Genomic DNA, 13,432 nt, shown 5'->3' with positions numbered 1-13,432 from the left:
AAATCAAAAATTAAAAAATTTTTTTTTCTTTAACTACCATTATTAAACATTGGAAAATTCACCAAAATATTTTTTTCTTTTTCATAGATAAAGTTAGAAGCCATTAAAAAAAAAATGATCGATCGTTCCTTAACTTTTGGACGCTACTGTATATATATATATATACATATATATATATATATATATATATATATATATATATATATATATATATATATATAGATAGATAGATAGATAGATAGATAGATATAAATGTTAAGAGGTACAGAATTTATATACAGTTTTGAAAATAATAAGCGGAAGTTTCTCAAGAGCTCTTTCGGCTATCATCTCATCAGGGTTCTAATAGGGAACTTATTAAATGTATTAATATATATATACATATATATACATATATATATATCCATATATATATACATATATATACACATATATATACACATATATATACATATATGTATATATTCTATATATATATATATATATATATATATATATACATATATTTATATATTCTCTATATATATGCATACAGATACATATATATACATATTTATATCTATATATATATATATCCATATATATATACATGTATATATAGCCATATATATACATATATATATATATATATATCCATATATATATATCCATATATTTATGTGTACAAATATATATATACATATATATAGATACATATATATACATATATATATACATATATATACATATATATATATGCATATATATATACATACATATATATATATACATGTATATACATATATATATACATATATATATATATACATATTCTTTCTTAGGACTGCACGCCTGTGGAACTTTCTTCCGTCTGCCTGCTTCCCACCTGACTACAACCTGGATGTCTTCAAGTCCAATGTAAATAAATTCCTGATCAACCCCTCCCCTATAGTAGACACTTTATTAAATATCCACACTAACGTACTGTACTTACAATAAACCTGATCCCTGAGTGGCTTCCGGCCTTTGATAAGTGGTGACCACCTTGTAAAAAATATATATATATATATATATATATATATATATACATATATATACACATATCCGGGGGGCGTTTGCTCAGTTGGTAGAGTTAGTTATGTTTACTGTCTATCCATAGCCTTGAGCCCGTAAGTGGCATAGGCCATTTACAACTTGGTATATGCTTTTGTAGCGACTGAGTTCTTTTTTTACGGGGTGAGGGTGCTGTCCCACGCCCAACCTTCCTAGAAGGTACATACAGCGCCTAGCCTTCTCAAATGGTCAACCATCTGGTTGCTTAACTTCGTTGATCTGGCGAGAACCGGTGTGTCAACGTGATTGTGCCGTACTGTTTACTGTAGTGTATTTTTATTCTAATTTTTCAGTATTTGTGAATGCATACACACATTATGTTTTTGCTTCTATAGCTTTGGATGATAAATGTTTTTTGCTTCTATAGCTATGGATGATAAATGTTTTTTGCTTCTGTAGCTATGGATGATAAATGTTTTTTGCTTCTGTAGCTATGGATGATAAATGTTTTTTGCTTCTGTAGCTTTGGATGATAAATGTTTTTTGCTTCTGTAGCTTTGGATGATAAATGTTTATGAATAAAATCATTCCGAACAATAAAATTTATATTTATAGCCAGGGAAAATCGCATAAAATTTTTACAGGGAGTTCAAAAGTGGGAACATGTGTTTTCTAGTTGTTTTAATTTGCCCGGACAACACCAGTTCCCGGTTCTTCTAGTTTATAAACCATTTGCACAAACAGAACGGAATAAAAAAAAAACGAACTACAAATGAATATAAAAACTACTCTTTCCTCGACTGTTATTCTTATTTAGTATAGAATACGATGATGGGCATTAATATATACCAAGGTTTCGAATTTTTTTTTTTTTTTTTTACATTTTAGTACCCTACAACAACGTATCTGATGGCAACTTCTCTGCAATGATTGACGTCCCAGTTGAGAATCTTGGTGTTGATGCGCTGAATACTGATGCCACACTAATTAGTTCAATCAGTTGTCCTAGGAACACGCACACACAGTAGACCAGACTCATTTTTAATCAGAATTATCTGATAGTATTCAACTATTTTATTTCTCAATTCTCAATGTATTAATGAACAATGATTTTCTTAATAAATACACCTTTATTTCAGTAACATTAACCATAGTATAATCCGATATAATTTGAAAATTTGATTTTGAACAGATTTATTTACTTTAGTATTCACTGAGTATAAAAGACAGGTTTACAAATTATTGTGACCGAACTCGCATTTGAACTCGCATTATTGTGTTAAATACTAGATAAAATATTTTATTACCTATGCTGTCAATGAACCTCACAGATTAATAAAATCTGTTTTTCTTATTTTATTTAAAATCTTCAACTCTCTTCTACACCAATAAATAAACTTACACTTTAACAATGTCAAAAGATAATTATTTTTAAAAGGGCATTCAAGTGGAAGCATATGTTTTTCTTTCCTCAGACATGAATTATGACTGATGGACCAAAAACAAGAGAAGAGTTTTGTCAAAGTAATCGGTTTTCGTAACCAAACATCACTGCACAATTGAACTGATGTTGTGAGAAATGTGCCAGAATCAAGTCTTTGAAGTAGATGTATACGACAGAATTACTTTTAAAAAATACTAAGAAAGCGAAACAAGATCAAAAACTCAGTTGATTAAAGATTCAATTATCGTAATTTCTGGGTGAAAAAGGGAATGCAAAGTACCGGACGTACAAGAGCATCGCACTCGCAAAGAATGGAAAACGCTTTGTTATAGTGTGTGTGGGAGGTGCTAATTGCAATGTCGGTGATTTGAACAATGTGAAAGGCAAATTTAATCAGATTATGAAATAATGATCGCAACTAAACAAGCTCGTTTTGATGAATAAAAAGTTTAAGGTTTTGTGTTTGACTTCTATGCGACGAAGGAAAAAGTTTTATTTAATGTGGCTAATCAACGAATGTGTGTGTGTGTGTGTGTGTGTGTGTGTGTGTGTGTGTGTGTGTGTGTGTGTGTGTGTGTGTGTGTGTGTGTGTGTGACGCATTTTGGGCATTAATTTGAATCATTTCAATTTAATGTTGAAATATAGATATGATAGGAAGAGAGTAACCTTTCATAAATAAATATGACATGACTGAAAAGATATAGTCATAAATTTTAGCATCTAATATAATACTGTTTAAAACTAGGGAGTAACAAAATGACTGAGCTACTGCGCGACGGAGATATTGTAAACGATCTATTATGAACGATTGATCGTAGAGGATTATTGCAAAGCTATGGGCGAGGCGGGGCATAACGTTCTTAACACTATTATTGTTTAAATAATGTCTATTCAATTCGCTGAGTCGATTATTAAATAGGTGCTCGGTAAAAATGGCATCGGAGAAAATGACAACAGTAAACATGACAGAAGAAAATTAATAGGTAATAAATATCATTTTAATAACGAGGAATTAGAACCGTTCGAGAAGTTAAAAATAGGGCTAAGCCACTCTCCCCCACCCAAATTAAATATTTTTAAATTAGCATTTATACTGGTAGGGGTGGTTGCTATGCTTTTTTGTAATAGAAGCTAATTACGGCTAATGTAAACTGCTGGTAACTGTGGTAAAGCTTCGATTTGTCGATCGTTTTGTATGATTATTTTAATTTGATTTGGCCATTCATTTTGCACGTACAAGATGCGAAGAATGCATAGATTTATAAAGAATGAAAGATAGAAAGAGTAAAAGAATTAAAATGATATTAAGTCAACTGCAAGTAAATAAGAAAGGCTACGATAAGTAAAAAAAAGACAGCATTAAAAACTATAAAAGAAGAGCGGGTGAGACGGAAAATAAATAAAAAAGAAAACAGAAATGCAGGTAGCGAGGGGTGCATAGTGATATAGATTGGTATCGTGCACTATTAGGTATTTAAACATCTAGAATTGTCACTGCCTTATAATTAGGTATGAATGGTTGGTAGAGATATTTAACTGGCGTACATGTGTGTGTGTGTGTGTGTGTGTGTGTGTGTGTGTGTGTGTGTGTGTGTGTGTGTGCGTGCGTGCGTGCGTGCGTGCGTGCGTGCGTGCGTGCGTGCGTGCGTGCGTGTGTGTGTGTGTGTGTGTGTGTGTGTGTGTGTGTGTGTGTGTGTGGGTGGGTGTGTGTGTGTGGGTGTGTGTGTGTGTGCGAGGGAGAGAGAGATTTCAATTTAAGTTCTATCTCTGGGGTTCTTTCAGTGACTTAAGAATTTCCAAATCATTCCGTATCACGCATCCGAAAAAAATTTACGTTTAATGGGTGTGGGTGAATTGAATGATTACCCTGATAAATGGAATATGTTCACTTCAAAGCATAACAGCACTAATTTTTCCCGAAAGATATGCCTCGTATCGATATATGAATAGTTACTAGCGTTGAAGTAGTTGTAGATACCGAATCGTTCATTTAATTCATAAAAAAATCAGCATAAAATAATAAAAATGTTACAGCAAATAAATGCGATTGTGCCCATCGGAAATAGTTTCAATTTGTCGCATATCAAATATGTATGTAGATTTCTAATGATTGCATGTCATTTTTATATTAGTTTTAGTTAATCTCGACAAACTGAAAACTATTATCACAATAACGTATGCTAATGATTTTTTTTATATTTATATGATACAATATTTATATAATACAATAATTTTATATAATACAATAATTTTATATAATACAATGATTTTATAAAATACAAATTTTATAAAGTATTTTACCATTTAAAAACAATGTGCCCTAAAAGTATAATTTCAATGCTTTATTATTATAAAGCATTGAAATTTAAATCTAAAAAAAAAATTAGATCGTTAAAATATTAATAAAGTGAATTCAGAAAAGATGTGTTTACTCAAATTCACATATTCATTACCTCCATTAAAAAATCACATATTCGTTACTTCCATTAAAAAATCACATATTTATTACCTCCATTAAAAAAAATCACATATTTATTGCCTCCATTAAAACATGACATATTTATTACCTCCATTAAAAAATCACATACTTATTCTCTCCATTAAAAAAATCACATATTTATTACCTCCATTAAAAAAAAAATCACATATTTATTACCTCCATTATAAAAATCACATATTCATTAGTTCCATTAAAAAATCACATCTTCATTACTTCCATTAAAAAAAATCACATCTTCATTACTTCCATTAAAAAAATCACATATTTATTACCTCCATTAAGAAATCACATCTTCATTACCTCCATTAAAAAAATCACATATTTATTACCTCCATTAAAAACACATATTCATTACCTCCATTAAAACATCACATATTCATTACCTCCATTAAAACATCACATATTCATTAGTTCCATTAGAAAATCATATATTTATTACCTCCATTAAAAAAATGAAAAACTTATTACCTCAATTAAAAAAAAACACTTATTCATTACCTCCATAATAATTTTCAGTTTTTCCAGATTTATTATCTCCATTATGAAAATTATATATGTATCTCTTCCATTATGAAAATTATATATTTCTTAGCCCATTTCAAAATAATTTATATTTATTACTTCTATTTTCAAAATTATATAGACATAGTCTTCATTATCAAAATTATGTATACATCATGTTCATTATTAAAATAATGTATTTATTACATCCATTATCAAAATTTTATATTTCTTATATCCATTATCAAAATAAAATATTTATCATATCTATTATCAAAATAATATACTTCTTATATCTATTATCAAAATTATATACTTCTTATATCTATTATCAAAATTATATACTTCTTATATCTATTATCAAAATTATATATTTATTATATCCATTATAAAAATTATATATTTATCACATCCATTATCAAAATTATATATTTATTATATCCATTATCAAAATTATATATTTCTTATAGGCATTATCAAAATAAAATATTTATCATATCCATTATCAAAATTATATATTTTTCAAATCCATTACATAATTATATATTTATTACATCCATTATCAAAATTTTATATTTCTTATATCCATTATCAAAATAAAATATTTATCATATCTATTATCAAAATAATATACTTCTTATATCTATTATCAAAATTATATATTTATTATATCCATTATAAAAATTATATATTTATCACATCCATTATCAAAATTATATATTTATTATATCCATTATAAAAATTATATATTTATCACATCCATTATCAAAATTATATATTTATTATATCCATTATAAAAATTATATATTTATCACATCCATTATCAAAATTATATATTTCTTATAGGCATTATCAAAATAAAATATTTATCATATCCATTATCAAAATTATATATTTTTCAAATCCATTACATAATTATATATTTATTATATCCATTATCAAAATCATATATTATCATATCCATTATAAAAATTATATATTTATCATATCGATTATCAAAATTATATGTTTATTATCAAAATAAAACGTTTATTATATGCATTATCAAAATTATATATTTATCATATCCATTATCAAAATTATATATTCATTATCAAAATAAAACGTTTATTATATGCATTATCAAAATTATATATTTATTATATCCATTATCAATATTAAATATTTATCACGTCCATTATAAAAATTATATATTTATCATATCTATTATCAAAATTAAATTTTTATCACATCCATTATAAAAATTATATATTTATTATATCCATTATCAAAATTATATATTTATCATATCCATTGTCAAAATTAAATATTTATCACATCCATAATCAAAATTATATATTTATTATATCTATTATCAAAATTATATATTTATCACCCCAAATATTTTTCACCAACACAAACTATAAACATGCGGCCTCGAATATTTCCAATTTATCTCACAGTCCCTGTTTAGTTTCCATGAAACAGTATTAGATAATAATTTTTAGTGTGCTCACTATACAGCTTATCCAAAAGAATTCAATTAAGACACGAGAAAAAATTAAAAATGCCCATGACTGAAAAAATACAACACTATGATCAGAAATCCGAAGCCCGCGATAAATTTCAAACTGATGGGAAAAAGTTCAATCCTTTTTTATAACAGTCGAAAGTAAGAAAATGAGCTTACCTGTAGCTTTTAAATAGTCGTCAATATTATCCGGTTGCTGTTCTTCTTGTAACCACTTGCCGAGAAAAGGACCGATCGACATGGTGCCACTTGTTTTTTTTTTTTGTTTTTGTTTTTGTTGTTTTTTTTTTGTTTTGTTTTGTTCGTTTGTTCGTTTGTACGAGAAGTAAAGTGCGTCCGCCAAACACGACGATAGAAGCGATTCTGACTTAAGAGCCGAGTGTACTCATATATGGACGCTTCTCTTCTTCCTCTTTGTCACAATTCCCTCATTTTCTTTCCTCTCCGCCTTTCACTTATTTCGTTTCCTCTCTTCCTCCCTACACCCAGCTGGTGAGCGTCTATACGTCTGTGTGAGTTAAGCCGCGAGGCGGTGCCAAATAAATACTTCTTCACAGACGAACGGTGAACAAAGGCCATATGTACAATGACGTCACAAGCTGAGCCCCAAAAAATAAGGGCATACAGATGACTATGACTATGCATTTACAAGCACACACATACACTTGCATCTATTATATATATATATATATATATATATATATATATATATATATATATATATATATATATATATATATATATATATATATATATATATATATATATATATATATATTACATAATTAAATTCACTTAATTTTATTATTTCTATTGAGAGCACTTTTGCGAGTCAAATCGGCTCTGCACCGACGGTAATAGGTTGATTGTCATATTAAAATATATATTGCACATACACACGTATATAATATGTAGGTAATGAAATATTTATTTTTAGATTAGTACCAAATACACACACACATATATACACACACAATGAGAGGTTGGTGTTCCTCATTTCGAATCTAACTAGATATAGCCACTCTGATGAATGGTAGAGAAAATGAAAAATGTATCTCTAACTACTCCTCTATAAGTTAACCCACTCTGAAGGGAATAATGATTTCTGCTTAGATTCAGTGCTTTTTTATATAAAAACAAATAAATAGTTGTAATAATTAGTGATGTAAATAAAAATGATTAATAACACGATTTCTAACACGATACAATCTTTCCTACTACAATTAATAGCTCAGAGGAATGGACACGATAGCTAGAGGAATGGACACGAAACTGAGGTGCGGCTACGGATCTCATTAGGTCTAGTCGATTAACTCATGGCAACAAATACATAAAAAAAAGAAAAATGAATGAAAAAATATATTTATTTGTACTGTTTTTATGTATTTTATTTAATTATAATCTCTCTCTCTCTCTCTCTCTCTCTCTCTCTCTCTCTATCTATCTATCTATCTATCTATCTATCTATCTATATATATATATATATATATATATATATATATATATATATATATATATATATATATATTAGGGATGGGATGAATCCCATTTTTATTCTTGATTCCAATTCTATTACTAAATACTAATCCGAATTTTTTTAGTTCTTAATATTTAATTAGAGATTTGTCCTTTAAAACTTACTGTAAAACTCCGTGTAATGTCAGTATTTATTTTTGCAAAACGTAAAATGTATTCTAGGGGGGTATATAATACGTTGCCAAGATCGCTGAAAAATAGTTTGATCATTTTCCGCTCCAGTGAGTATCTTACTGCCAATACAAACCTTTATTAAGAGCCAACTACGTCCTAACGTGCTTTATCCTGCCTCGATAGAGTTCAAAGGCGGCTTGAAAACCTTTTCTCTTCCCTGCAACGTCTGTTCTACAGGAGAGACGTTGTATGCCTGTCTCTTTTTTATCGTTATTTTCATGACGGGTGCTCGTTTGAGCTCGAAACTATCATCACCTTTTGTCGGAATTTCACAAAAGCACTCGACTAGCTACAACCACTATTAACAATTTCCCCCACTCTCTATCTGTGCCTAAATCTAAACGTTGATTCCATGAAAAAGCTATCTTTTCTAGAACTGAAAGCCTGTGGAACACGTTTTCACTGGCCTGCTTCCTGGCTGACTACAATATCTTCGACATGAAGTCAAATGTGAACAAATTCTTAATTAAATTTTACCCAACTTACACCATTTATGATTACTATACTATCACCTTAGATTCATTAACCCTTAAAAGTTACAAATGCCATTATGCATTATTTCGCTTATTATTTACACATTATTACATTTTAAAAAAACAACTTGCTTTCTTTATATATATTTCTTTATATATATTTCTTTATATATATTTCTTTATATATATTTCTTTATATATATTTCTTGCAGTTTTAGTTCTTTTGATTCATGCCTTTGTTTTTTTTTTCATCTTTTTCTTTTATTTTTGCTGAAGCTTCCATGTGGGTATTTAATGTCCGTATATAGGTTAGTTTGGCATTCGAAGATTTTCTTAAAGATTTTGGCTGTTTTCATTATTACATTCCGTTGTATAGTATTTTATTAGTATATGTATTTTCCTTGATTTCAATTTCTCCTCGTCATGTTTCCAGGTTTTCGAGACTGTTGCTTGTGCTTCTACAATTATTGGAATTATATTTACTTTCGTCACGTTTCGATTATTTGGCAAGTCCCATTTATTTACTTCGCTTTTTCATCTCTTGGGTCTGTACCGTGATTTCTGCTTGGACGGCAAAAATCTAAAATTTGGCAGCTTTTCCTTATCGTTTATTATTATAATGTCCAGTTTCCTTGCTTAGATAATATTATCTGTTTGTATTTATATGTTCCAAATAAATTTTGTGGTTTTAGTTTTTCATTGATATCTTTTTTTATGTCATTATGCCTGCATATTCGAAGGGCAGTTGTTTAGGGTAGTTTTCCAATGTACTGGACAATTGACAATGGACCCGTGTATTGTGTACTGATTAATTTACTTCATTCGGTTGTGTGGTTTGAAATAATTTTTTTTTAATTGGATTATAATTTTTTATTAATTGCATAATTGGATTAAAATTATAATTGATTATAACTGTGATATTTTAGTTTTTCTGAATTGAAACAGACGATGCCGATAAAATAAATTGATTGAATTGGAATAATTCGATAAAATAAATAAATTTAATTGGAATAATTGGATAAAATACGTAACGAAAAAAAAATAAATTGAATTGGAATAGGACATTTTTCTTTTTTGAGAGCAACAAAGAAAGTCTATTCGAAAGAGTTTCTTTTTAAGTTTTTTTTAATCGGATCTTTACAAAAAGATCAATTGAATTTGATAGATTTAGACTATTTTACGATGTTAATAAACAGTAAGCTATTTCAACATTTGTGGTAATAATAATGACCTACCGCTTTTGAACTAAACACACAATTCTATCCGATTTTTAAAGAATACTAATTGTACAAATATTAAGATTTTTAATTATCTTATTTTAAGCAATAGCATATATTACTTTGCGTTTCATAACAAAATCCATTTTAAACAGACGCGAGCATAATCTATACTCCCATAATTTCTTTTTGTGTGTTTATTGACATTCATATTAAAACCCTTTTTATTTATTACGAATATGCATGCGTAACGTAATGGTTATTGGTTCATGTTTTAAATTTTAGCCTTGCAGAAAGCATATTTTCATATCTCAGGCATTAACGTCAAAGGAAAAGATAAATCGTAAGCTAAACGTTTTGGTTTCTATTCTCGGTGGTGGCGTACGACTTATTTTTTTCTTTTTTTAACTTTTGAAAACACTATATATTGGGTCAAATACAATCTAATATATAAAAATCAAAATGTGTGCGCATTTGTATGTCTCGTAAAAACTTCCGACAGACGCGTCGGAATGTGACAAAAGCTGTATCGTTTTAAAGCTCGGTTTCTCGGACGACAGATATCGATAAATTGGCCAAAAAAATTAATTCCTTCGCCCTCAAGTCGGCAGTTTTTTACAAGCCATCGTCTCCTTTCGACTGACTACCCATAATTCTAACGCTCGTGACTTCAGCTAAGAAGTTAGGTTTTTTCCACCTTTTTATTTTCCTTCTTCGCGTTACGTGTTCGAGCTTGCCTTCCTATTACTTTTTAACGTCTCTCCCCCCCGGTCTGCCTATTGTTGTTTTGATTCCACCCATCTCTCAACACACCCGCTACTACCGTTTTTTAACACCTTTTTCATCCCTGAAGGTTCCTTACTACATCCCCTTTCTACACCCGGGCAACACCGCATACTCCCGCTAGTATAATAATAAATACAAAATCTGCACTAATCAGAATATCATATTTAAGCGTATTTACGACTGGGCAGTGCCAGGCGACCTGCTCGCATATTTTGATTTCTGCAATTTTATTTGAAGATTTGTGACGATGTTTTCTTTTTTGTTTTACTGATGAAATATGTAAGCGACAATAGAACTATTGGACACTAGTCCAAGTATTGTACTATATAAAATAAGGGAAAGACTAATTTTGCTTTTATTAATATTTTGTTTTATTGTTTGTTCTCTTTCTAAACTGTTTACGCTTCTTTTCTTATTATATTTTTCCAAGTCTTTTTAAGTGCGTAGAAACGAAAGAAAATATATATTAAAATTAGAACTTCTCTCAGCATATCATGCGCTCCCTCTAATATCAACTATGATTGATATCATGAAAGCGATTTGTTTATAAATCTGACTAAATCCATGTATATTAGATTTAAATAGATCGGAGATAGATAAATATATAGACAAATGCGACATGCAAATGAGTTGCATAAAAAATAACAGATCTTCTTAAAATGCGGCCATTATTTTTGCGTGTTTAAAGATGAAAATATTTGTTGAAACTAAAACAGAGCGTCTCACAACGATGTGTGTACGCACCTAAAATAACTTCCATTTTTTTTAATTTTTATTTTTGCTTTTTCTAACAATTGACTGCAGATTCTATAGTATGAAATGATATCATCCATCGTTATTTCTATTGCTGGAATAGATGTTACCGCACCCAAATTGTAATAAATCATATTTTTCCTTCACGTCAACTACGCGACAATTTCTATTAAATAGAGATTTGTTTTATGCCAAATTGTCATAGTAATCCCAGCCTTTTCCTTTACACGCTTTAAACGGCGTAATAATTACTGCCTATACATATCTATTCATCTAACAAGAAAACTGTCTAATGAGCGATTGTAATTATAATTTTAACAAATACATGCTTTAGGTTTGTCGTTAATAGCATCAGCGAAACCCTCGAAAGGAGAAACTTTTATTATTACACAGAACGTAATTTCTCACGATTCGTCTTTTGTGCAGGCCATAATACAACAGAGTTGCGTGATTATAATCAATTTAGATAGATGGTAACATACATTGTAACAACTCTATTAACATGTAGACAGTGGCTTAGTTAAAGTAAAAGTCACCCGGGATGGTCTGCTCAAATGCCACCTCAATGAATCTGATTCACTCTATGATGAATGGTTTGCTATAGCTAAATTTCCATACATACTCTACCTCGTTTCAGAATTCTTAAGATGAAGATTGGTTATTCGTATTATTTGGATTCATCGGACTACTGTTCTCTTCTTCAGGGTGATTTTCACAATGTTTCGGTCGATATAACCTCCGACCTTCTTCGGGTGTGTCATGTCGAACTCGGAAATTCGGTACGGACCCGAAATAATACAAAAATGGAAACATATCGAAAAAATCTGCCAAAAACTGGCAAGGATGACTAATCACTTCACATTCCTATACCAATGCCGTGATCTTAAGCTAGTGCCACCAGGCTTAACGTTGAAACTACCAGTCAGCTCCAGACGGACACAAAGGATTGCAAAACAAGTAGGGCATGAACTCGTCCTAAAGAATCTACAACAGTCGATGGATCATGGAAATTTCAAAGTGAGACACGCACTCGAGAATTCAAAGCCTTCAAAACTGAATCTCTCAAAGGATTGACTATCAAGTCCCTGCACGGTGACAGTGATATCATAATATTACCAGAAGACAAAGTCAATGCTCCAGTGGTAATGGATAGAGCAGAATATTCCAAGAAATTGACAGATTTAATAGAATCTCGTGGCTACTGTAAAGTAAAAACGAATCCGACCCTGAAAACGGAAAGGAAGCTGTCACAGATTCTCAGTAAGAATAAGGACCTTATACCACATGCAAAATAAAGACAGCTAGTAATCCTATACTGCCTTCCTAAGATTCACAGCTACCACACTTATACTGCCTCTCTAAGATTCACAATAATAGTATGCCATTAAGACTCATTGTCACTGCCCGAGGTTCAGCATACCATCTGTTGAGTCGATTCCTGGTAGATATAATCAACCCAATTATCGGCAAATCTCCATCATACGTCAATAATTCAGCTCACTCAG

At 29.8% G+C, this 13,432-nt stretch overlaps 2 protein-coding genes across 2 annotated transcripts in view; both read right to left on the bottom strand.

Moving 5' to 3' along the window:
- LOC145249674 (fatty acid-binding protein, liver-type-like) overlaps positions 1 to 7,569 on the bottom strand; it is a 226,783-nt gene extending 219,214 nt beyond the window's left edge. The window contains exon 1 of the mRNA XM_080111462.1: positions 7,148 to 7,569. Within this exon, the coding sequence (XP_079967588.1) occupies positions 7,148 to 7,229 (82 nt within the window). The 5' untranslated portion in view covers positions 7,230 to 7,569. The remainder of the gene's footprint in view (positions 1 to 7,147) is intronic.
- Positions 1 to 13,432, bottom strand: part of LOC145249673 (uncharacterized) — a 184,000-nt gene that overhangs the window by 40,023 nt on the left and 130,545 nt on the right. The gene's annotated exons all lie outside the window — the stretch shown is intronic.

The sequence above is a fragment of the Euprymna scolopes genome, chromosome 28 (genome assembly GCF_053919585.1).
Source record: "Euprymna scolopes isolate OS-2025 chromosome 28, ASM5391958v1, whole genome shotgun sequence".
NCBI classification, from domain to species: Eukaryota; Metazoa; Mollusca; class Cephalopoda; order Sepiida; family Sepiolidae; genus Euprymna; species Euprymna scolopes.
The sequence above is the reverse complement of the archived record's forward strand: the minus strand, read 5'-3'. Positions and strand labels throughout refer to the sequence as shown.